Source organism: Aotus nancymaae, unplaced genomic scaffold (genome assembly GCF_030222135.1).
Source record: "Aotus nancymaae isolate 86718 unplaced genomic scaffold, 86718_ANA_hifiasm-v0.15.2.pri h1tg000028l, whole genome shotgun sequence".
NCBI classification, from domain to species: Eukaryota; Metazoa; Chordata; class Mammalia; order Primates; family Aotidae; genus Aotus; species Aotus nancymaae.
The window spans coordinates 18148348-18173701 of record NW_026988441.1 but is presented as its reverse complement, the minus strand read 5'-3'; the positions used below and the strand labels follow the sequence as shown (position 1 = coordinate 18173701).

Below are 25354 nucleotides of genomic sequence, written 5' to 3'. Positions count from 1 at the left end.
ACTCCAGCCTCGGGGACAGAGCGACAACCTATCTCAAAAAAATCAAAACAGAGCAACTCCCCCACCCACTGCACATACGAAATGCTTGCTTCCACTTCCCATACCCAGGTGGGGCAAGGGCTGGAACTCCACAGGCTCTGGGAGGTGCTGGGGACAGTGGCCCTAGCGGGTGCTCCGTGGTATTGAGGCCACACTGCCCTGGGTGGTCTGGCAGGGACAGTCCCCCCTGCAGGCTACCTGCGCCCTGAGCCACCGTAGGCGTCTTCCCTAAAATTTCTGAGCAGAGTGACTGGAAAACAGTACTCTACGACGCAACACTTTTCCATCAGGCCCTGACAGTTAATGGTTTGGTTTTCTTCTCTATAGCCTGTGACTTGTACAAGTGATTTTAGCTGTGTCCTTGGGCACGAAGCCCTAGTCACCTCTTGATTCCCCACCTATGTGGCCCCTATGGCCCCGCCGGTTCCAGGACCTCCCCTCGAAGCCTCACCCACCACCCCGCGTGCAAGTGATGGAAAAGGGAGGAGTCCTCATATTTCACCGGGACTGCCTGTGGTGGCCACAGCCGAGGCTCGCCGCCCACCGGCTCTGAGCCTGAGGCCTGCTTCTGGCCTGGCCTTGGGGGCCTGCGCGAAGCGACCCAGCGCGAGGACCATTCCCCAGTCAACCCGCTCCTAGCTCTGGGCGCCTTCTCCAGCAGTCAGAAGGGGGCTCCAGAGGCCCGTGCGCGGCCACTTGGCCCCGGACCGGGCAGAGGGTCGTGGGGACGCTTGTGCGCGAGGCGCACAGTCTTCCTGGCATGGGGCGGGCGCAGCGCTTGCGCTCCAAGCTGAGCTGGGTCGGCCCTGCAGCGCGGGAGAGCGAGGCGGCGCTGGGAAGGGAGATGGGGCGGAATACGAGGGATGCTGTCGACTGCTCGGATCTCTCCGGCCCGGATGGCGCCAGCGGCCTCGAGCTCAGCCTGCGGGAATTCGGGCTCTTCCCAGCAGTCCGACGGCCCGGTGCCCCACGGACCCCGTGCTCTCCCCGCAGTGCCTCCACCGCCCGCCCGCGCATCCCAGCCCCGCCTCCACGCCCCTTCGAGCTCCCGGCGCAGCGCGGCCGCTGCCACTCCCCCAACATTCCAGAGGCCGCAGCGCCGTCTCCTTCCTCGCATTCCTGCCCCGCAAAGGAGTCCCTCCGCCCTCCGCCCCCCGCGCGGCCGCAGCGAGGAGGGGGCGCGGCCCGGCGCCTGAGAGCGCACATTCCTCCGCCGCGCGCGCCACCGAGCGGGGCGCCGAGTCTCCCGGCCCGCGCGTGGCCGCCGGAGCGACCCCGGCCCGGCGCCGGCGCCGGCCCCGCCCCGCCCCGCGCCCAGGGGTCCCCGGGCGGGCTCCGGGCTTCGGGCGGACGATGCGGCGGCCCGGCCGGAGCGGCGGCGGGAAGCGGAGGCGGAGGTGACGCGCCAGGGCCGGCGGGCAGGGCCATGCAGCGCTCCCGGGCGGCCGCGGACGAGGCGGCCCTGCTCCTGGCTGGGCTGGCCCTGCGGGAGCTAGAGCCCGGGGGCGACTCTCCGGCCCGGGGGCGGCGGGGGCCGCGGCCTGGGCCTGCAGACGAGGCGGCGCTGGGCCGTAGAGGGAAGGGCGGCGGAGGCCCCGAGGCTGGGGCGGACGGACTGAGCCGCGGGGAACGGGGTCCCCGGCGCGCGGCGGCCCCAGAGCTTAGCGTGCAGCCTGCGTGCAGCCCGCGGGCCAGCCTGGCGGGCTCCGACGGCGGCGGCGGCGGCGGCGGCAGCGCCCGCTCCAGCGGCATCAGCCTGGGCTACGACCAGCGCCACGGCAGCCCGCGCTCCGGCCGCTCGGACCCGCGCCCTGGCCCCGGGCCGCCGTCGGTGGGCAGCGCCCGCTCCAGCGTGTCCAGCCTCGGCTCCCGGGGCTCCGCCGGCGCCTACGCCGACCTGCTCCCGCCCGGCGCTTGCCCCGCGCCTGCTCGCTCCCCGGAGCCTGCGGGGCCGGTCCCCTTCCCACTGCCTGCGCTCCCGCTGCCGCCGGGCCGGGAGGGCTGCCCGAGCGCGGCCGAGAGGCGGCTGGAAGCGCTCACCCGGGAGCTGGAGCGGGCGCTGGAGGCACGCATGGCGCGGGACTACTTCGGTAAGTGGGATCGGGTCCGCAGTTCCCTGCGCGCGCGGCCGGGGTCCAGGATTCCGGGACGGCCTCGAGGAGGCTGCCGGCTCTGCAGAGGAGAGCGCGGGGCGGGCTCGGGGTGCAGTGAGTGGGTGCACGGGACTGGGACGAGGAAGATGCGTTCCCCGGGGCCTAGGGAGCGCGGAGGGTGAGTGAGTGTGCATGGATCCCCAGCTGCAGCTTCAGCCCCGTTCCTGGGTTCCCCACCACTGGAGGGGTTCTGGGCGAGTAAGTTAATGGCGAGGTTCCTAACAGGCAAGTTAGGTTCATGGGTACACTGAGCCATTTTTTTGATAATTTTTTCTTTCTTCCTTTTTTCGAGACAAGGTCTTGCTTCCTTTTGTTCCGTTTCTTTTTTTGAGACAGGGTCTTGCCCTGTCGCCCAGACGAGTGCAGTGGTGCTCGCTATCTTGGCTCACTGTAGCCTCCGCCTCTCAGGCTCAGGCGATCCTCCTGCCTCAGCCTCCCCTAGTAGCTGTGACTACAGGTGCACACCACCACGCCTCGCTTTTTTTTTTTTTTTTAAGAGACGGCGTCCCTATGTTGCTCACTATGTTGCTCAGGATGGTCTCAAACTCCTGGGCTCAAGCGATCCGCCCTCCTCGGCCTCTCAAGGTGCTAGGATTACAGGCTTGAGCCACTCTGCGCCTGGCCTGATCTTTTATTCTTTATCCTTGGCGCTCTCATCCTATCCGATCCTTTCATGCTTCGTGATCAGCAGAAAGGGTGCTTTCCCGTCTGCCCCACCACGGTATGGGTGTGGACAGCAAACGGGAGATGGAGTGGCCCAGGTACCAGCGGACACCGCCTCACCCAGGCTTTGGTGGTGGTATCGGCTGGAGAGGGAGACTGTGTGAGGGAAGAAAGCCCACTTTGGGGGAGAGGGGAGCCAAGCCAGTCACATGGGGCTGCCCTCGCCTGGGCTGTGCTGTGGAGACAGGGTGTTTCCTGAAGGAATCCTGCTGCAGGTGCATCTGCAGAGCCCAGCAGCCTAACAGCCTCCACTTCCCAGTGTGGCCCGGGAGCCCGATCTCTAGTTCTTGGGACAGCTCTTTGGGTGAGATTGTGAGCCGGGCAGAGGTACTGTGAGGCCTGGGGAGAGAACTCCCTAACTCGCCTTCTGTATTAAGCACCTGGCTTTGGTGGATGGATGGTCACCATGCCTGAGACCGTGGCCGTCCTGGGGTTTGTGTCTTTGAGCATTCGATGGTGTCAGCAGCTCATGGCTGCCCTGAACTGGATCTTTTTTTTTTTTTGAGACGGGAGTCTCGTTCTGTCGCCAGGCGGGAGTGCAGTGGCGCGATCTCACTGCAACCTTCACCTCCCGGGTTCAAGTGATTCTCCTGCCTCAGAGTCCCCAGTAGCTGGGATTACAGGTGCGCACCTCCACGCCCGGCTAATTTTTGTATTTTTAGTAGAGATGGGGTTTCACCATGTTGGCAAGACTGGTCTCAAACTCTGACCAGGAGATCCACCCACCTCGGCCTCCCAAAGTGCTGGGATTGCAGGAGTGAGACACTGTGCCAGGCCCACTTTCCTGATTTAGAAAAATATGGGCAACTATTTGTTTGAACTATATGGCTCTGATGATATTTGACTTTGATGAGTTACAAAAGTGGCAGTTTCATAGAGTTCAACCAGAATAATACAGCATTTTACAAAAGGAAGTCTGCAGGTAGCTTGAGCTTTAGTGATCTCTGATAAACCTTGTCCTCAGAATGTGGCTTTTTTAAATTAAATTTTTTGTTTTTTATAGACAGGGTCTCACTCTGTCACCCAGGCTGGAGTGCCGTGGTGAGATCAGAGCTCACTGCAGCCTTGAACTCCCAGGCTCAAGCGATCTTCCTGCCTCAGCCTCCTGAGTAGCTGGGACCACAGGTGCACATCACCACGCTTGGCTACATTTTTTTATTTTTTGTAGAGATGAGGTTTTGCTTTGTTGTCCTGGCTGGTCGCGAACCCCTGGATTCAAGCAATCCTCCCTTCTCGGCTTCCCAGTGTAGGGATTACAAGCGGCAGCCACTGCGCCTGGCCAGAGCATTTTTTTTTTCTTCCCAACCCTCATCCCTTCCTGTCCTTGGCCCTGGTACCAGCTGACCTCTTGGTCGCTCTGTGCTATTCACTGATGTCTTCGGAACTTTCCCATCACCCCTCCCCAAGTTCCGCTGCCATTAGCCAGCCAACAGCCTCAGGCTTCCGGAACCTCTTCAGCTTTGGTGACCTCCCTGCCTTCTCTTCAGCCACCCACTCTCAGGGCCACGCCCTGTTTTTGCTTCACTCCAGCAGTCCTTAGTTGTAACCCCAGCCTGCTTCTCGGCAGTTCGTCTCATTCCTGTAATTGCTGTCTGTGCATCAACCCCCTCTGTGGCTGCGCTATATCAGGCTGGGAAGGGCTCTGAGGATGCCCTCAGGACCCTCGGAGGTTTGTCGTCCTCCCCTCGCAGGTCTTCCTGGTACCAGTGACAATCTAAGCCTTTGTCAGTTTCCTCTGTTATTCTCTTTCTTTTTTTTTCTTCCCTGAGATGGAGTTTCACTCTTGTTGCCCAGGCTGGATTGAATGGCACAATCTTGGCTCACCGCAGCCTCTGTCTCCCATGTTCAAGTGATTCTCCTGCCTCAGCCTCCTGAGTAGCTGGGATTACAGGTGCTCGCCACCTTGGCTGGCTAATTTTTGTATTTTTAGTGGAGATGGGGTTTTGCCATTTTGGCCAGGCTGGTCTGGAACTTCTGACCTCAGGTGATCTGCCCACCTTGGCCTCCCAAAGTGCTGGGATTACAGATGTGAGCCAATGCGCCCGGCACCTCTGTTATTCTCTCAACAACCTTCCTCTCTCCTCGGACCCCTACCTTTGCTTCTGACTTTGCTTGGAATCTTGAGGTCTGAAGTTACAATCCATCTCCACCAGCTTCCTGCCCCCCCATGCCCCGTAGATGCTCCAAGTTCATGTCAGCTGCGCTCGCCTGTTGTCTGAGAGGATGAGCTTCCTCCCATCGCCAGTCTCCACCTCTTGCACCTTCAGCTCTCCTCTTTTCATTTGCTCCTTCCCTTTGTTTATTTTTATTTTTAATTTATTTTATTTTATTTTTATTATTTATTTATTAAAGACAGGATTTCACCATATTGATCAGGCTGGTCTCGAACTCCTGACCTCAGGTGATCTGTCTGCCTCAGCCTCCCAAAGTGCTGGGATTACAGGCGTGAGCCACTGTGCCCTGCTAATTTTTATTTTAGAGACAGGATCTAGCTCTGCTGCCCAGGCTGGAGTGCAGTGGTGCGATCACAGCTTACTGCAGCCTTGAACTCCCAGGCTCAAGCGATCCTGTTGCCTCAGACTCCTGAGTAACTGGGACCACAGGTGCAGGCCACCACGCCTGGATAGTTTTTAAAAATTTTTTGTAGGCTGGGCGCGGTGGCTCACACCTGTAATCTCAGCACTTTGGGAGGCTGAGGCGGGTAGATCACAAGGTCAGGAGATTGAGACCATCCTGGCCAACGTGGTGAAACCTCGTCTCTACAAAAAACAAAAACAAAAAAACAACAAAATAATTTTTTGTAGAGATGGGGGTCTTGCTGTGTTGCCCAGGCTGGTCTGGAACTCTTGGGCTCAAGTGATCCTCCCACTTTGGCCTCCCGAAGTGCTGGGATTGTAGGTGTGAGTGACTGCACCCAGCTCCCTTCCTTGTTTCCTTCAGGCCTTTGTTCAAATATCACCTTGTGAGTGAGGCTTCTATGAATACCTGGTTTAAAAAGCACACATCCTTAGCTGGGCATAGCAGTACTTGCCTGTAGTCCCAGCTTCTCGGGAGGCTGAGGTGGGAGGATTGCTTGAGCCCAGGAGTCAAGTCTGTAGTGAGCTATGATTACACCACTGCACTCAAGCCTGGATAGCAAAGCAAGACTCTGTCTTTAAAAAAAAAAAAGCAAAGAAAAAGGCTGGGTGCAGTGGCTCACACCTGTAATCCCAGCACTTTGGGAGGCTGAGGCGGGTGGATCATGTGAGGTCAGGAGTTTGTGACCAGCCTGACCAACATAGTGAATCCCCATGTATACTAAAAATACAAAAAATTAGCCGGGCGTGGTGGCACGTGCCTGTAATCCCAGCTACTTGGGAGACTGAGGCAGGAGAATCGTTTTAACCCAGGAGGTGGAGGTTGCGGTGAGCCAAGATTGTGCCATTGCATTCCAGCCTGGGAGCGTAAGAGGGAAACTCTATCTCAAAAAAAAAAAAGATGCGAGTCAGATGGTGTCCGTTGGGTGGTATAGGCCGTGGCGCTAACCCCTGCTCTCTCCTGCCTCTCCTCTCCTAGGCATTTGCATCAAGTGTGGGCTTGGCATCTACGGAGCCCAGCAGGCGTGCCAGGCAATGGGGAGCCTGTATCACACTGACTGCTTCACCTGTGACTCCTGTGGTAGGTAACCTCGTGCCCTGTGAAGGGGACCTGCCACGTCATCCCCATTCCCCTCAAACCCCCTTGCACCTGGGCCCAGGCTGGGCTGTGGAGGACTCTGTCTGGGGAGGAGGCGTGGGGCCACTAAGGAGCCTTTTGCTGGCTGTAAGGCAGGGCTGCCCCCTGCTCCTCAGCTATGGAGCCTCTGTACCATGCAGGGCACCAGTGTTATCCAGCTGCCTGGGAGCAGGGTTAGAAGCCCGTGAAGAACCTTCTGCTTGTCTGGACATACGACTGATATTTCTTTTTCCTGCAGTCTATTTTTGTTGTTGTTGTTGTTGAGACAGAGTCTTACTCTGTCGCCCAGGCTGGAGTGCAGTGGAGTGATCTCAGCTCACCACAGCCTCTACCTCCCAGGTTCAAGTGATTCTCCTGTCTCAGCCTCCTGAGTAGCTGGGATTACAGGCACGTGTGCCACCACGCCCAGCTAATTTTTTGTGGGTATTTTTAGGTAGATACAGGGTTTTATCATGTTGGCCAGGCTGGTCTGAAATTCCTGAGCTTAAGTGATCTGCCAGCCTCGGCCTCAAAGTGCTGGGTGTACAGGTGTGAGCCACCTCGCCTGGTTAAATACCCTCGAAACTTTGATCTTGCCCTTTTTCAGTCGATCCTGTGTGTCCCTTATCATATCTGCCCAACTGGTATTCTGATTTCTACTACTGTATGAGAGTTTTGTCCATTCTAGAACTTGATATAAATGCATTCCCATAGTGCGTACTATTTTATGGCTGATCTTCTATTCATTGTCTTTCTTTTTTTAAGAGGCAGGGTCTTACCTTTACATCCAGGCTAAAGTGCAGTGGCCCAGTCTCTGTAGCCTCAACCTCCTGGGTCCAAGCGATCCTCCTGCCTCATCCCCACAATGAGTAGTGGGACTATAGGCATGTGGCACCATGCCTGGCTAATTTTTTTATCTTTGTAGAGACAGGGTCTTGCTGTGTTGCCTAGGCTGGTCTTGAACTCCTAGGCTCAAGTGATGCTCTTGCCTCGGCCTTCCAGAACACTAGGATTACAGGAATTAACCATCGTGCCTGACCCTTTTCATTTTTAAAAATTCATGTTGCACGTATCTGCAGTTCGCTCCTTTTTATTGCGGAATAGAAATTCACTGAATGAATGAATATACCACAGATTTTAAGTCCATTTATCTGTTGGATATTAGATTCTGTTGTGAATATCCTTGTGGAGTTCATTTTGTAGATCCATGTTTTTATTTCTTTTGAGTAAATTCCAGAGTGGTATTTCTGGGTCATAGGATAAAATGTATATTTAACTTGGGCCAAACTGTTTTCCAAAAGAGTTGTACCATTTTGTACTCCCACTAGAAATGTAAGAGAGATGGGTTATTCTATTAATACATATTTGCCAACAATTTGTATTTGGATTTTTTTATTTTTATTTTTTTTTAGGTAGAGTCTTATTCTGTCACCTAGGCTGGAGTGCAGTGGTGCCATCTCAGTTCACTGCAACCTCGGTCTCCTGGGTTCAAGCAATTCTCCTGCCTCAGCCTCCCAAGTAGCTGGGATTACAGATATGCGCCACCATGCCCTGATAATTTTTTGTATATTTAGTAGAGATGAAGATTCCCTATGTTGGCCAGGCTGATCTTGAACTCCTGACCTTAAATAATCTTCCCACCTTGGCCTCCCAAAGTGCTGGGATTCAAGGCGTGAGCCACCGCGCCTTGCCTACATTACCTTTTAATACTGGACGGCAAACACATCTGCCTTCTGATCCAGAGAGAGATGCCACCTCTGTCTTCTTAGGAGTTTGCTTTACAGATACCTTTGAAAAGATAACCCAGAATGAGAGCTATCTGTTCTCTGTAAAATGTTCAGAAATTTGAGAGACCCAGTGGAAAATTGTCTCCTAGCAATGATGTATCTATTTATGTAGGTCTTTTTGAATTTCACTTAGATAAATTTGATTTGCAATGTAAGGTCATATACATCTTTCAGTAGGTCTATTAATGTTTTTCTCTTTTTTTTTTGAGACAGGGTTTGCTCTGTTGCCCAGGCTGGAGTGCCGTGGTACAATCGTGACTCACTGCAATCTCTGGGTTCAAGCTATCTTCCCACCTCAGCCTCCCTAGTAGCTGGGACTACAGGTGTGCGCCACCACGCCCAGCTAATTTTTGTATTTTTAGTAGAGACGGGGTTTGACCTTGTTGGCTAGACTGGTCTCGAATTCCTGACCTTAGGTGATCCACTTTCCCCAGCCTCCTAAAGTGCTGGGATTACAGGCATGAGCCACCATGCCTGACCAGTGTTTCATTTTTTGATGCTGTTATTATACACGCGTTTTTAAAAACTGTGAGTTTAGGCTGGGTGTGGTGGCTCATGCCTGTAATCCCAGCACTTTGTGAGGCTGAGGCAGGAGAATCGCTGGAGCCTTGGAGTTAAAGACCAGCCTGAGCCACATAGCAAGACCCTATCTCTACAAATAGAAAAATTAGTGGGGTGTGGTGGTGAATGGCTATAGTCCTAGCTGTTCAGGTGGCTGAGATGGGTGGATCACTTGAGTCCAAGAAGTCGGAGCTGCATTGAGCTATGACTGTACCACTGCACTCCAGCCTTAGGTGACATCAAGACCCTATCTCAAAAAAAAAAAAAAAAAGTTGTGAGCTTATTTTCCAATTGTTTGTTGCTTTAATATAAAAATGCATTGGGTTTTCATATGCTGGCCTTCTGTCCTACAACTTAGTGAAATCCATTACTCTTGTGGTTTTTAAAAATAGATTTTTATGATTTTCTGTATAATACAATCATGTCATCTGTGATTAAAGATCATTCACCTCTTGTTTTCCAGTCTTTGTGCCTTGCTTTTTTGCTTTTCTTTTTTTTTTGAGACGGAGTCTCTGTTGCCCAGGGTGGAGTGCAATGGCTCCATCAGCTTACTGCAACCTCTGCCTCTCGGGTTCAAGCAATTCTTCTGCCTCAGCCTCCCAAGTAGATGGGGCTACAGGCGCCCACCACTATGCCTGGCTAACTTTGGTATTTTTAGTAGACATGGGATTGCACCATATTGGCCAGGCTGGTCTCAAACTCCTGACCTTGTGATCCACCTGTCTCAGCTTCCCAAAGTGCTGGGATTACAGGTGTGAGCCACCGTGCCCCACATGTGTCTTGCTTTTTTTTCATTTTTCTTTTTTTTTTTTTTTTTGAGATGGAGTCTTGTTCTTGTCGCCAGGCTGGAGTGCAGTGTCATGATCTCGGCTCACTGCAGCCTCTACCTCCTGGGTTCAATTGATTCTCCTGCCTCAACCTCCTGAGTAATTGGCATTTTAGGAGTCCACCACCACGCCTGGCTAATTTTTGTATTTTTAGTAGAGACAGGGTTTCGCCATGTTGGCCAGGCTGGTCTCGAACTCCTGACCTCGTGATCTGCCTGCCTCTGCCTCCCAGAGTTTTTTTTACTTTTCTTATTGCACTGCCTGGAACCTCTGGTACAATGTTGAAGCTGAAGGAGAAAGGCATTTAATAGTTCACCACTGTGCTGATGTTAGCTGGGGGTTTTTCATATAGATGCCATTCATCAGATGAGGAAGTTCCCTCTTGTTCCTAGCTAGGTATTGGCACTTTCTTCTGACTCTGATGGGACTGCTTCTGACAGCATGTTGCTGGGTCCACTGTGGCTGTTGCTTTGACAAGGACACCTCTTTTTTTTTTAAATTTATTTATTTTACTTTAGGTGCATACTATAACTGGGATTTCTCCCCATGTTATCCCTCCCCACCCCCTGATGTCTCTCCCCTACTGCCCTCACTGCCCCCAGTGTGTGATGCTCCTCTCCCTGCGTCCACATGTTCTCGTTCAACACCCACCTATAAGTGAGAACGTAGGGTGTTTGGCTTTCTGTTCTTGTGTCAGTTTGCTGAGAATGATGGTTTCCAGATTCATCCAAGTCCCTACAGAGGACACAAACTCATCGTTTTTGATGGCTGCGTAGTTCCATGGTGTATATGTGCCACATTTTCTTTGTGCAGTCTATCACTGATGGGCATTTTGGTTGGTTCCAGGTCTTTGCTATTGTACACAGTGCTGCGGTGAACATACGTGTGCATGTGTTTATAGTAGAACAATTTGTAGTTCTTTGGATATATACCCAGTAATGGGATTGCTGGGTCAAATGGAATTTCTGTTTCTAGATCCTTGAGAAATCACCACACTGTCTTCCACAATGGTTGAACTAATTTACACTCCCACCAACAGTGTAAGAGTGTTCCTATTTTTCCACATTGTCTCCAGCATCTGTTGTCTCCAGATTTTTTAATGATCGCCATTCTAACTGGTGTGAGATATCTCAGTGTGGTTTTGATTTGCATTTCTCTAATGACCAGTGATGATGAGCATTTTTTCATATGTTTGTTGGCCTCATATATGTCTTCTTTTGAAGTGTCTGTTCATATCCTGCACCCACTTTTGAATGGGGTTTTTTTTTCTTGTATATCTGTTTTAGCTCCTTGTAGATTCTGGATATTAGCCCTTTGTCAGATGGGTAGATTGCAAAAATTTTTTCCCATTCTGTTGGTTGCCGATTCACGCTAACGATGGTTTCTTTTGCTGTACAGAAGCTCTGGAGTTTAATTAGATCCCATTTCTCTATCTTGGCTTTTATTGCCATTGCTTTTGGTGTTTGAGTCATGAAGTCCTTGCCTGTGCCTATGTCCTGGATGGTTTTGCCTACATTTTCTTCTAGTGTTTTTATGGTGTTAGGTTTTATGTTTAAATCTTTGATCCATCTGGAGTTAACTTTAGTGTAAGGTGACAGGTAGGGGCCCAGTTTCTGCTTTCTGCACGTTGCTAGCCAGTTTTCCCAACATCATTTATTAAACATGGAGTCCTTTCCCCATTGTTTGTTTTTGCTGGGTTTGTCAAAGATCAGATGGTTGTAGATGTGTTGTGTTTCTTCTGGGGTCTCCGTTCTGTTCCATTGGTCTATGTCTCTGTTTTGGTACCAGTACCATGCTATTTTGATTACTGTAGCCTTGTAGTATAGTTTGAAGTTCAGCAGTGTGATGCCTCTGGCTTTGTTCTTTTTGCTTAGGATGGTCTTGGCTATGCGGGGTCTTTTGTGATTCCATATGAAGTTTAAAATGTTTTTTCCAGTTCTGTGAAGAAGGTTGTTGGTAGCTTGATGGGGATAGCATTGAATCTATAGATTACTTTGGGCAGTATGGCCATTTTCATGATATTGATTCTCCCTAACCATGAGCATGGAATGTTTCTCCATCTGTTTGTGTCCTCTCTTATTTCCTTGAGCAGTGGTTTGTGGTTCTCCTTAAAGAGGTCCTTTACATCCTTTGTTAGTTGTATTCCTAGGTATTTTATTATCTTTGTAGTAATCGTGAATGGGAGTTCGCTCTTGATTTGGCTATTATTGGTATATAGGAATGCTTGTGATTTCTGCACACTGATTTTGTATCCTGAGACTTTGCTGAAGTTGCTTATCAGTTTGAGAAGATTTTGGGCTGATACGATGGGGTCTTCTAAATATACAATCATGTCATCTGCAAATAGAGACCATTTGACTTCCTCCTTTGCTAATTGAATACCCTTTATTTCTTTTTCTTGCCTGATTGCTCTGGCTAGAACTTCCAATACTATGTTGAATAGGAGTGGTGAGAGAGAGCATCCTTGTCTAGTGCCTGATTTCAAAGGGAATTCTTCCAGCTTTTGCCCGTTCAGTATGATATTGGCTGTAGGTTTGTCATATATAGCTTTTATCATTTTATGATACGTTCTGTCAGTACCTAGTTTATTGAGAGTTTTTAGCATGAAAACTAAAAAGTTTTTAGGGCTGTTGAATTTTGTCGAAGGCTTTCTCTGCATCTATTGAGATAATCATGTGGTTTTTGTCTTTGGTTCCATTTGTGTGATGGATTACGTTTATGGATTTGTGTATGTTGAACCAGCCTTGCATATCTGGGATGAAGCCTAATTGGTTGTGATGGATAAACTTCTTGATGTGCTGTTGCGATCTGTTTGCCAGTATTTTTTTTTTTTTGAGGCGGAGTTTCACTGTTGTTACCCAGACTGGAGTGCAATGGCGCGATCTCGACTCACCGCAACCTCTGCCTCCTGGGTTCAGGCAATTCTCCTGCCTCAGCCTCCCGAGTAGCTGGGATTACAGGCGCACACCACCATGCCCAGCTAATTTTTGTATTTTTAGTAGAGACGGGGTTTCACCATGTTGACCAGGATGGTCTCGATCTCTTGACCTCGTGATGCACCCGCCTCGGCCTCCCAAAGTGCTGGGATTATAGGCGTGAGCCTCCGCGCCCGGCCTGTTTGCCAGTATTTTATTGAAGATTTTTGCATTGATGTTCATCATGGATATTGGCCTGTTTTAGTTGAGTCACTGCTTGGTTTTGGTATCAGGATGATGCTGGTCTCATAAAATGAGTTAGGGAGGATTCCCTCCTTTTGTATTGTTTGATACCATTTCAGAAGGAATGGAACCAGCTCCTCTTTGTATGTCTGGTAGAATTCGGCTGTGAACCTGTCTGGACCTGGACTTTTTTTGGTTGGTAGGCTATTGATTGCTGCCTCTACTTCAGCCCTTGTTATTGGTCTATTCAGGGTTTCAACTTCCTCCTGGTTTAGTCTTGGTAGAGTACAAGTGTCTAGGAATTTATCCATTTCTTCCAGGTTTACTGGTTTATGTGCATAGAGCTGTTTGTAGTAATCTCTGATTGTAGTCTGTATTTCTGTGGAGTCAGTTGTGATATCCCCTTTATCGTTTTTTATTGCACCTATTAGATTCTTCTCCCTTTTCTTTTTTATTAATCTGGCTAGCGGTCTATTTTGTTGATCTTTTCATAAAACTAGCTCTTGGATTTATTGATTTTTTGAAGGTTTTTTTTGTGTCTCTATCTCCTTCAATTCTGCTCTGATCTTAGTTATTTCTAATGCTAGCTTTTGAGTTTGATCTTGCTCCTCTAGCTCTTTCAATTTTGACAATAGGGTGTCGATTTTAGATCTTTCTTCTCTGGTGGGCATTTATTGCTATAAATTTCCCTCTTGACACTGCTTTAAAGGTGAAAGACACCTCTTTCTTATTGAGGTCCTTCTCCTGGTGAACATTGTATTGCTAATGTTCATGGATTAGGAAGATTAATTCTGGCTGGGCTCGGCAACTCACGCCTGTAATCCCAGTGCGTTGGGAGGCTGAGGTGGGTAGATCATTTGAGTTTGAGACCAGCCTGTGCAGCATGATGAAACCCCATCTCTACCAAAAAATAAAAAAATTAGCCGAGAGTGGTGGTGTATGCCTGTAGTCCCAATTACTTCGGAGGCTGAGACAGGAGGATTGCTTGAGCTTGGGAGGTTGAAGCTGCAGTGAGTCATGATTGTGCTACTGCACTCCAGCTTAGGTAACAGAGCGAGACCCTAGCTTAAAAAAAAAAAAAAAAAAGACAGGCGTGGTAGCTCACGCCTATAATCCAAGCACTTTGGGAGGCTGAGGCAGGCAGATCACGAGATCAGGAGTGCAAGACCAGCCTGGCCAACATAGTGAAACCCCATCTCTACTAAAAATGCAAAGAATTAGCCAGGCATGGTGGCAGGTGCCTGTAATGCCAGCTACTTGGGAGGCTGAGGCAGGAGAATTGCTTGAAGCCAGTAGGTGGAGGTTGCAGTGAGTGGAAATTGCGCCACTGCACTCCAAACTGGGTGACAGAGTGAGACTCCATCATCTCACAAAAAAGAAAAAAAGACTGATTCTCAGAAATCTGCTCTGAATTCACCTGATGTTAAAGTAATTGTGTTTATTAATCAACTCATGAATTTACATTAGCAAAATATTTATTTGCTTTGACAATTTTTTGTAATTCTGTTGACAGTGTGTGTTATTTTTTTTCTGAAATTTTATTATAACAATAACGACATAATATTAGAGGGTAATTTAGAAAACCACCCATAACTCAGCATCTCATCTGTTAGAGGAGGGTGCTGAGAGCTGGAAGCGCAGCTCCATCCCTGGTCTCCAGTGTTGCAGGGACCCCTCTCAACCCTCATCCTCGCAGGGAGAAGACTCCGTGGGAAGGCATTCTACAACGTGGGTGAGAAAGTGTACTGCCAGGAGGACTTCCTGGTGAGTCTGAGCTGTGCAGTGCCAGGGGTGGGAGCTAGGGCAGAGACCCTCATTCTGACTTGCGTGGAAACCTGAGGCCAGGACGCAGGTGCTGGCTGGGCTGCGAGTGCCCCTTTGTCACACCACGTCCTGGATCCTGTGTCCCCTCCCAGTACTCTGGGTTCCAGCAGACGGCCGACAAGTGCAGTGTGTGTGGACATCTCATCATGGACATGGTGAGACCCTGCCCCCAGCCCCCTGGAGCCCCTGTGATATGGGTGGAGTCTGAAGGCCCCACCCTCTCCCCTGCTCCAGACCAGCCCGGGGTTCAGAGCCCGGAACCTCTCCGGGGGGCGGCGCTGAGCCTCAGGCTTGCGCCTGCGCTGACCCCTCAATGCGCCCCGTCCTTCCACAGATCCTGCAGGCCCTGGGCAAGTCCTATCACCCAGGCTGCTTCCGGTGCTCCGTGTGCAACGAGTGCCTGGACGGGGTTCCCTTCACCGTGGACGTGGAGAACAACATCTACTGCGTGCGAGACTATCACACGTGAGTTGCTGGCGCTTGGAGCAGGGGGGACTCAAGCTATCCTTCCTGGCTCCCTTGGAAGCATTTTTTCTGCCGGCCTGACCGTCCTTGGTTCTTGGCCTTTTTCCTTCCGCCTCCCCTTATGCATCTGGGCTTGGGGCAGGCATGCATCTCTGCCTGCGTCCCCTCTCCCGGCGGTCCAGCCACCAGCTGTCTTTCGCCTCTTTCCCTGCTGTGGCCTGCGTGCTCCTCTCCTCCTGGCGCAGTAGACCCCCTCCTGGCTGCAGTACCCACCATCTCTCCCCCTCCTCTTTTTCATCCCCTGCCAGGCCAGGCCTCTTCCGGCTGATCTGTTTCCTCCTACCGTGGCTGCGGGTTTATTCCTGGGAGCTCTGGTTCTGAGCAGGGCCTTCCGTGGAATTGGAGTCCTGGGCATAGGTCCCTGGTACTCAGGGTGGAGCCAGGTCTTGCAGTGGTCCTAGCTAAGCTGTGTCCCAGACCTGGACATTAAGGAGAAGGGAACTCACAGGAAACATGGGGGCAGATGGCAGAGCAGCACCCGCAGCCATCCTGGAGGAGGAGATTGGGTGGAGGTGAAATGGGTAGTCAGATAAGAGGCCAGGCCTGGGCACAATGGCTCATGCCTGTAATTCCAGTACTTTGGGAGGTTGAGACGGGTGAATCACTTGAACCCAGGAGTTTGAGACCAGCCTGGGCAACATAGCAAGACCTCATTTCTGTTAAGAAAAAAAGAAAGGCCGGACGTGGTGGCTCACGCCTGTAATCCTAGCACTTTGGCAGGCTGAGGTGGGTGGATCACGAGGTCAAGAGATTGAGACCATCCTGGTCAACATGGTGAAACCCCGTCTCTACTAAAAATACAAAAAATTAGCTGGGCATGGTGGCGCGTGCCTGTAGTCCCAGCTACTCAGGAGGCTGAGGCAGGAGAATTGCCTGAACCTAGGAGGCGGAGGTTGCGGTGAGCCGAGATCGCGCCATTGCACTCCAGCCTGGGTAACAAGAGCGAAACTCCGTCTCAAAAAGGAAAAAAAAAAGCGGGGGGGCCAGTATAAGAAGGCACGGCAGAAGTTGTTCCCTATCTGCCCTGAGATGTGCACACGGGGAGACAGGGCCCGATGCTTGGGCCATGACAGGGGGCTCCTGTGGCTGCACCTGTCCTTGTGCCCTTGGCCTCTGGTCACTCAGCTGATCACTTCTGGTTTCCTTTATTCCTCCAGGGTTTTTGCACCAAAATGCGCCTCCTGTGCCCGTCCTATCCTCCCTGCACAGGTAGGAGCCACTCACCCCGAGATGATCAGGTGCCTGGCCCAGCTCGGCCACTGCCCTGTTCTGTGTGGGTCTAGACCGGGTCTTGGGCCACAGTGGGAGGGATGAGCAGGTGCTCCTCCCACAGATCCTTCAGGACCGAGGGACAGGTGTCGTGCATGTGCACACGAGCTACAGATGTCCCCTGGCACGAGGTCAAGGGAAGTGGTGGCCCCTGCTGCTTGGCTGCCCCACTGCCAGCCTCCACTCCATTCCCCATTGACAGAAGGGCTTCTCCCTGGGTCTGCTCAGCTCTGCAGGCTGAGGTGGGGTGGGCTGGGGGAGCAGATGAGGGATGGACATGGTCTGTGTGGGAGCCCCCACCATGGGTGCTGCAGCTCTCCTGGCCTGGGGTCTTCCCACAGTGCTGGCTCTGTCCCAGGCTGGTGTGCCTGCCGAAGCAGAACTGGCAGTGCCCTTTCGAGACTTCAAGGAAGTGAAAACAGGCCAGGCACAGGGGCCCATGCCTGTAATCCCAGCACTTTGGGAGGCCAAGGTGGGAGGACTGCTTGAAGCCAGGGGTTTGAGACCAGCCTGAGCCATCGCAAAAATAAAAAATAAAAAAATTAGCCAGGTGTGGTGGTGCATGCATGTAGTCCCAGCTACTTGGGAGGCTAAGGCAGGAGGATCATTTGAGCCCAGGAGTTTGAGGCCTCAGTGAGCTGTGATTGTGCCACTGGACTCCAGCATGGGCAACAGCTAGAGACCCTGTCTCTTAAAAAAAAAAAAAAAAAAAAAGGAGGCCAGGCACAACGGCTCACACCTGAGCCGTCAGCACTTTGGGAGGCCAAGGTGAGCCGATCACCAGAGGTCGGGAGTTCAAGACCAGCCTGACCAACATGGAGAAAGCCCGTCTCTACTAAAAATACAAAATTAGCCTGGCCTGGTGGTGCATGCTTGTAATCCCAGCTACTCGGGAGGCTGAGGCAGGAGAATTGCTTGAACTCGAGAGGCAGAGGTTGTGGTGAGCCAAGATCGGGCCATTGCACTTCAGCCTGGGCAACCAGAGTGAAACTGCATCTGAAAACAAAACAAAACAGAAACAATGAGGTGAAAATAATATCCACATCCATTAATACCCATATGACACCCTTGTGGTCCTTTGTGTGTGCTGTGGGCTGTGGCCATAGAGGACACTTCAGGCCCACATGTGTCTGTGTGTGTGCACCTGCTGGTACCTGTCCCACACCAGCAAAGCAGCGTGGCAGTGCTTCTGGGGTGGGCATTCGCATCTGCCGGGACGGGAGCGTGGTGTGTGGGAATGCGCACTCACGGACTGCTTCCCTCCAGTCCTCGCATGCTCATTGTGTGTCAACTCCATCTCTTCCTCCAGGGCTGTGAAACAACCATCCGTGTGGTGTCCATGGACAGAGACTACCATGTGGCATGTTACCACTGTGAGGTGAGTCTGGGTTCCCGGGAGGCTGGCAGCTAGGGCAGTCCTCTCACACGGCTCTCCTTTCCAGTGTTCTGTGGGCTCCCCTTTTCAAAATTTTAGTTTTGCCAGGCTTAGTGGTTCATGCCTGTAATCCCAGCACTTTGGGAGGCCGAGGCGGGTGGATCACCTGAGGTCAGGAGTTTGAGACCAGCCAGACCAACATCGTGAAACCCTGTCTCTACTAAATACAAAAAATTAGCCGGGCATGGTGGTGCATGCCTGTAGTCCCAGCTACTTGGGAGGCTGAGGCAGAAGAATTGCTTGAACCCAGGAGGCAGAGGTTGCAGTGAGCCGAGATTGAGCCATTGCACTCCAGCCTGGGTAACAAAAGCTAAAGTCTGTCTCAAAAAAAAAAATAATTAGCCGGGTGTGGTGGCGTGTGCCTGTAGTCCCAGCTCCTCTGGAAAAGGCAGAAGTTGCAGTGAGTCTAGATCATGCCACTGTGCTCCAGCCTGGGCAACAAAAACAAGACTCTGTCTCAAAAAAAAAAATTAGCTTTTATTTTTATTTTGAGACTGAGTCTTGTTTCTTCACCCAAGCAGTGGCGTGATCTTAGCTCACCGCAACCTCCGCCTCCCTGGTTCAAGTGATGCTCTACCTCAGCCTCCCGAGTAACTGGAATTATAGGCATCCACCACGACTAGTTTTCATGTTTTAGAAGAGATGGGATTTCACCATCTTGGCCAGACTGGTCTTGAACTCCTGATCTCTTGATCCATCCCTTGGCCTCCCAAAGTGCTGGGATTACAGGCATGAGGCACCATGCCCAGCAGTTTTTATTTTTTAGACAGGATCTTGCTCTGTTGCTAGACTGGAGTGCAGTGGCACAGTCATAGCTCACTGGAGCCTCAACCTCCCAGGCTCAATCGATCTTCCTGCCTCAGCCTCCCGAATAGCTGACGGCACAGGCTTGTGCCACCACATCCAGCTAATTTTGATATTTTTAGTAGAGATGGAGTTTCATCATGGTGCCCAGGCTGGTCTTGAACTCCTGGGCTCAAGAGATCCACCTGCTTCAGCCTCCCGAAGTGCTGGGACTGCAACGTGAGCCGCTGTGCCGGCCTCACCGGTTTTACGGCATCTACCCCATTCTGCCTTTCCTTTTCCAGCCCTGCAGAGTGAACTGGGGGAGGGAGTGAAGGCAGGTGCTCCCTGAGCAGCTGGAGGAGTCAGGACTGGGGGCCCAAGTTCAGGGAAGTAGGTTGAGTGATGGTTAGGCCATAGAAAGGACTGGATTTGGCCGGTGTCTGGATGTTGGGGGTTGAGAGTTGGGGGTGTTCATGAGAACCCCAGCAGAGAGTGAGGGCGGGGGGAGGAGACGCTCTCATTTTGGTAGCTGGAGACCCCAAATGAACACGTCCAGTAGACCTTTAAGTGGGTGGGGGTTCAACTACCCTGCCGACAGCTGTGAGAATTTGGGGTCACTGGCGTGTGGTGCTCTCTTCTGAATCTTATTTATTGAGACAAATCTTGCTCTGTTACCCAGGCTGGAGTGCAGTGGCACCATCTCAGCTCACTGCAACCTCCGCCTCCTGGGTTCAAGCAATTGTCCTGCCTCAGCCTCCTGCATAGCTAGGACTACAGGCGCCCTCCACCATGCTTAGCTAATTTTTGTATTTTTAGTAGAGATGATAGGGTTTCACCATGTTGGCCAGGCTGGTTTCAAACTCCTGACTTCAAGTGATCTGCTCACCTCAGCCTCCCAAAGTGCTGGGATTACTGGCGTTAGCCATCACACCAGGTCTGAATCTTGGCCCTGGGAATTCCTATCGCCTTGGCCTCCCCAGATTCTCAACTCAGGGAGACCACGGGTGGTCAGTCAGGCATTGTGGGGTGTACCTGCCGGGTTTCCCTTCTCTGAGAGATGATGGGCCTCCCTGATCTGTTGTCTGGGGTCTGGGAGTCATCTGTTCAGCCTCTTATTCTCATAGAAGGCGGGAGGAAATCCAATTTCTGTTCCCCTGTCCTGGTGGGAAGCAAGGGTCCCATGATGGACGCAGGGACAGCAGCTGAAGCCAGGGAGAAAATGAAATCTTACATGGCAAGTTGGAGAACAAGGAGTGGGGGTCAGTATGGCTCAGGGAGCACCGCCACTTACAGGATACACACAGATGAAGTGGCCACAAAGGGAGGCTGAGGAGGCCTGGGCAGGAGGAGAACCAGGCGGCTGTGGGTGACTGACTGCATCCCAGCAAGAGCAGAGGGCGTGGCGGTGGGGAATCTGCAGTAGCAATCAGGGATCCCTTGGGTGACAGGGTCTCCTGGGTGGGGGCGAGTGGCGCCACAGGAGCACAGATGGTGCCAGGGTACCCAGGAGGTAGGATGAGGAGCAGGGATGTTCTGCAGAGGGGCCAGGGCTCCTTTCCAGCACTGAGGGCCTCTGTGCGCCCCTCCACCTGCTTGGCTGTCCTGTGGACTGTGTGGTCCCCTGGGGATTGCCCAGCACCCAGTGCAGCAGGACGGTCGACGCTGAGAGTCACAGAGCAGGGCAGGCACTGGCGGTGCTGCTTGTCCACGGCGAGGCAGTTGGATGGGGACTGATACCTCTGGAATCCTGCACTCCTCCCTGGCCTGGTGTGCAGCAGTTGGTAGCAGCAACCAGCCAGTGGCATGTGGTGGGCCAGGCAGGAGACCAGGGACAGGAGTGGTTTGGTGGGCCAGGCAGCAGCCCAGCTCCCTTCCCTGTGCAGGGCGGGGCAGGTGTTGGTGTCAGGGGCTCTCGGTAATGAGTGAAAGCTGCCAGCATTCCAGCCCCCAGCCCAAAAAGGGACGTGAAGCCAGCCCCCTGCTTCCCCTGGTGTCTGCAGGTCCTCTCACCATTGCCTCTTCAGATCACCTCGGGGTGGCATTCATCCCGCCAGCCTGCTCCATGGGCCCCTGTATAGCGGGAACTGGTGGACACTTCCTTCTGGGCCCCCCAGCAGCTTCCAGCACAGGAACTGCTCCATCCTCCACACACCTGCTTTGCTTTGCCCTTGGGACGGCCGGTTTTGGTTTTCTTCACTTTTGTTTCTCCTTAAATCTCCTCTGCCCAGGCCTCTTCTCTTCCCACCTCATCATGGAAGGTCCTCCTGTTTGCCCGCTTCTCTTTTCTAGTGATCTGCACTCCCTGGAAGAGGTAGTCTGCCGTTTTTTTTTTTTTTTTGAGACAGGGTCTCACCCTGTTGCCCAGGCTGTAGTGCAGTGGCGCAGTCTTGGCTCACTGCAACCTCTGCCTCCTGGGTTCAAGCGATTCTCCTGCCTCAGCCTCCGGAGTAGCTGGGATTACTGGTGAGCACCACCACTCCTGGCTAATTTTATTTTGTATCTTTAATAGAGACAGGGTTTCACCATATTGGCCAGGCTGGTCTTGAACTCCTGACCTTGTGATCTGCCGGCCTCGGCCTCCCAAACTGTTGGGATTCAAGATGTGAGCCACCGTGCCTGGCCTGTTTCGTTTTGTTTGGCTGGGCATGGTGGCTCACGCCTACAGTCCCAGCCCTTTGGGAGGCTGAGGTGGGAGGATGGCTGTGAAGTCAGGGGTTCAAGATCAGCATAATCAGCACAGCAAGATGCCATCTCTGGGGGGAAAAAATTAGCTGGGCATGGTAGTACCTGTCTGTAGTTTCAGCTACTTGGGAGGCTGAGGTGGGAGGATTGCTTGAGCTCAGGAGTTTCAGGCTGCAGTGAGCTGAGATTGTACCACTGCACTCCAGCCTGGTGACAGAGTGTGACCCTGTCTAATAAAAAACAGTCCAGGTGTGGTGGCTCATTCCTGTAATCCCAGCATTTTAGGAGGCTGAGGCGAAGGATCGCTTGAGGTCAGTTGCTCGAGACCAACCTGAGCAACATAATGAAACCCCATCGCTACAAAAAATGAAATTCACAGGGCGTGGCGGGTGTGCTGGTGGTCCTAGCTACTCGGGAGGCTGAGGTGGGGGCAACAGTGAGAGACCCTGTCTCAAACAACAAATGAATAAACAAAAAACACCCAAACCATCAGGGTTTTTTGGTGATGATACCCACGTTGACTGCCCAGCCCTCTACCCACAGCCTGACTTCTATCCAGTGACTTCCTCTTGGGTGCCTGAGAGGCAGCCCCAGTCCTCTGTGCTCCATACTGGGCTTCCCATCCCCTCTCTGGCAGAGGAAGAGTCTTTCTTATTTATTTTTGAGATGGAGTTTTGCTGTTGTCACCCAGGCTGGAATGCAATGGCAAGATTTCTGCTCACTGTAACCTCTGTCTCCTGGGTTCAAGTGAGTCTCCAGCCTCAGCCTCCCAAGTAGCTGGGATTATAGGCATGTGCCGCTACACCCGGCTAATTGTGTATTTTTAGTAGGGATAGGGTTTCACCATGTTGGCCAGGCTGGTCTCAAACTCCTGACCGAGGCAGTGCCTTGGCCTCCCAAAATGCTGGATTCCTGCACCCTTGGAAGAGTCTTTATGATCTTACAAGGATCCCTGCAGGTCTGCCCCTTCTGTGACCTCTAAAGTACCCTGATGTGCCCCTTTCTGCTGACTCTGGGGCTGGGGGTTGTGTTCTTCCCTAGGACTGCGGGCTGCAGCTGAGTGGGGAGGAAGGACGCCGCTGCTATCCCCTGGCGGGCCACCTGCTGTGTCGTCGCTGCCACCTTCAGCGCCTCCAGCCTGGGCCTCTTCCCTCACCGACCGTGCACGTCACTGAGCTCTGAGCAGGGGAAAACCCATCCCTGGACTGGGGTGGGTGTGGGTGTGGGTATGGAGGGAGGGCCGTGTGGGTGGCCCCAGTCAGTGTCAGGGTGGGCTTCCCCCAATCCCACCTTCCCACTGAGCTGCTGTCTGCAGGGGCCGGACCCCCGCGTGGAAGCTTCTATTTATTCACCGTCTGTGCCTGCTCAAGTCACTTCCCTGCAGGCCCTGCCTCCCACTCACCCCATTACCAGCTTTCCACTTGGGGGCCCCCATGCATCCTGCAGCTTCAGGGTAGGCCGTGGATCACCAGGATGGAGAGGGCCCCTGTCCTGGCCACTGGTGTGAGGTGACCTGGGTGCATTCCTGGGTAGGAGCTGCTGTCTGTTGTTTAGGGGCCTGGGACTCCCCCAACACAAGCGTGCTCCCAGGCAGTGTGTGGTCTGGAAGGCGGGGCTGGTGGGGACGTGTGTTCCTGCATCTCCTATCGCAGTGCCTGCTGGTGGGTGGGAAGGCGCCTGGTTTAGGTGGGGTCCCAGCAGGGGGTGAAGAATAACACTTGTGGGGAAGGGGCCTGCAAAGGACACTGTGGCCACATGGTCACTGTGGGAATTGGCCCTGGGAACTCTGATGGGTGTTTGCGGCCCCAGTTGCTGCCCTGCTCCCGCTTCCAGGGCTCCTGGCTTGGGACTCCCCTACCCTCCTGCTCAGCCCGGGAAAAGCCCACGGGGGCTGCATCCCCAGGCCTCGCTGACACGAAGGGGTGCCTGGCCGAGCTGCGGGAAAGCCTGTGTCTGAGCGCCGGGCATGGGCTCCACTACAAAAGGACAGGATTTGACTTAAATTAAGTTTTTCCCTTGAGGATATTTTCATTTTCTTTAAAAGAATATAATTTTCTAAGATCTTGGACCAGGTTTGTTATTAAGCAAATTCCAGCAAATTCACGTGTCCAATTTGTCTGTCATGGAGCTGGTTTTCAGGTGTTAAGAACTTTGTGGTTTCAGGACTTTTGTATAAATTCCTCTAAAACCTCACCATGTGTCCACCTTTCAGACTTTAGGGTAGCCTGGGGTTCCGTGTGTGTTGGGGTGTTAAGGGCGGTCACCGCATGAAATGCAGAGGGGGGGCTTTCTGTGCTCCCCAGGACTGACGTGAATGTGGAGTCTGCATGTGGGGGCCCTGGTCCTGATGGCAGCATCCCTGCGGGTTCAGGGGGAACCTGGACTGAAGTCACTCGCCCCTAGGAGAACCTAGACCTGCCTCTTGGCTGCTGCTCCCCTCTCCCTCTCCCACCGTCAGGTGTTGAGGTCTGTGACTCACCTGAGGGACCGGCACCCCCGGGAACCAGCTGGGCTGTACAGGCCAAGCCCAAGGGAACACCAGGAGGTGCCCGCAGAGGAAATGGCAGCCCTGGAGTCCAGCGGGCCGAGGCCTGGCGCTGGCGCCCCCTGGTGGCCTGAACTGGCAAGTACAGGGAAGGTCAGGGAATCTTTTTTTTTTTTTTTTTTTTTTTTTTTTTTTTTTTTTTTTTGAGACGGAGTTTCGTTCTTGATACCCAGGCTGGAGTGCAATGGCGCGATCTCGGCTCACCGCAACCTCCGCCTCCTGGGTTCAGGCAATTCTCCTGCCTCAGCCTCCTGAGTAGCTGGGATTACAGGCACGTGCCACCGTGCCCAGCTAATTTTTTGTATTAGTAGAGACGGGGTTTCACCATGTTGACCAGGATGGTCTCGATCTCTTGACCTCGTGATCCACCCGCCTCGGCCTCCCAAAGTGCTGGGATTACAGGCTTGAGCCACCGCGCCCGGCAGTCAGGGAATCTTAACCAAGGACTTCCACAGAGTAGAGAGCACTGAGATGGGGAGTGGGGCCTTCAGCAGGACCAGGGGGGCACTTCTTGGAGGAAGTGATGCCAGTGGGGCCAGAGAGTAAAGTCCAGCCATGGAGGCTCCGGTGCTGGCTCTCTCTTCCCTGCGAGCTGAGCTACTTTGCTTTGCTTTTTTTTTGATCCTATACTTGATCTTAGCCAAAAGGCCAAGAAGGGATTTTTTTTTTTTTTTTTTTTTTTTTTTTTTTTTTTGAGACAAGGTCTTGTTCTGTTGCCCAGGCTGGAGTGCATTGGCGCGATCTGGGCTCACTGCAACTTTCACCTCCTGGGTTTAAGTGATTATCTTGCCTCAGCCTCCCAAGTAGCTGGGACTACAGGTGTGGACCATGACGTCCAGCTAATTTTTTTTTTGTTTTTGAGACAGAGTCTCACTTCTGTTGCCTAGGCTGGAGTGCAATGGCGCCATCTCGGCTCACCGCAACCTCTGCCATCCAGGTTCAAGCGATTCTCCTGCCTCAGCCTCCCTAGTAGCTGGGACTACAGGTGTGTGCCATCATGCCCAGCTAATTTTTTGTATTTTTAGTAGAGACAGGGTTTCACCGTGTTAGCCAGATGGTCTCGATTTCCTGACTTCCTCATCCACCCACCTCGGCCTCCCAAAGTGCTGGGATCACAGGCATGAGCCACTGTGCCCAGCCTGGACTGCTTTACGTTCTAACTGGTCAGTTGCAAAGTTGTCCTCTGAATTGTCCTCTCTGCTTCCTCCCTCAAACCAGCTTTGAGCTGGGTTTCTCCTTGTTGCCAACCTGGTCCTTCTCCTACACTTCCACGCCCTGTGTAAATTGGAGTGGCCATCGTTTGGGGTGGGGTGGCCAGACACTGGGCCGTGTGATCCCAAGGTAACC

General features: G+C 52.6%; 1 protein-coding gene across 1 annotated transcript; it reads left to right on the top strand.

The window, feature by feature from the left end:
• The first annotated feature begins 1465 nt into the window (after positions 1-1465).
• On the top strand, positions 1466-23655 carry WTIP (WT1 interacting protein). Its single transcript, XM_012438465.3, has 8 exons — positions 1466-2129; positions 6471-6572; positions 14638-14705; positions 14858-14920; positions 15100-15230; positions 16448-16499; positions 17869-17937; positions 22504-23655. Exons 1-8 carry the CDS (start codon positions 1466-1468, stop codon positions 22642-22644), a joined length of 1290 nt encoding a protein of 429 aa, XP_012293888.3. The 3' UTR covers positions 22645-23655.
• The last annotated feature ends 1699 nt before the right edge of the window (positions 23656-25354 follow it).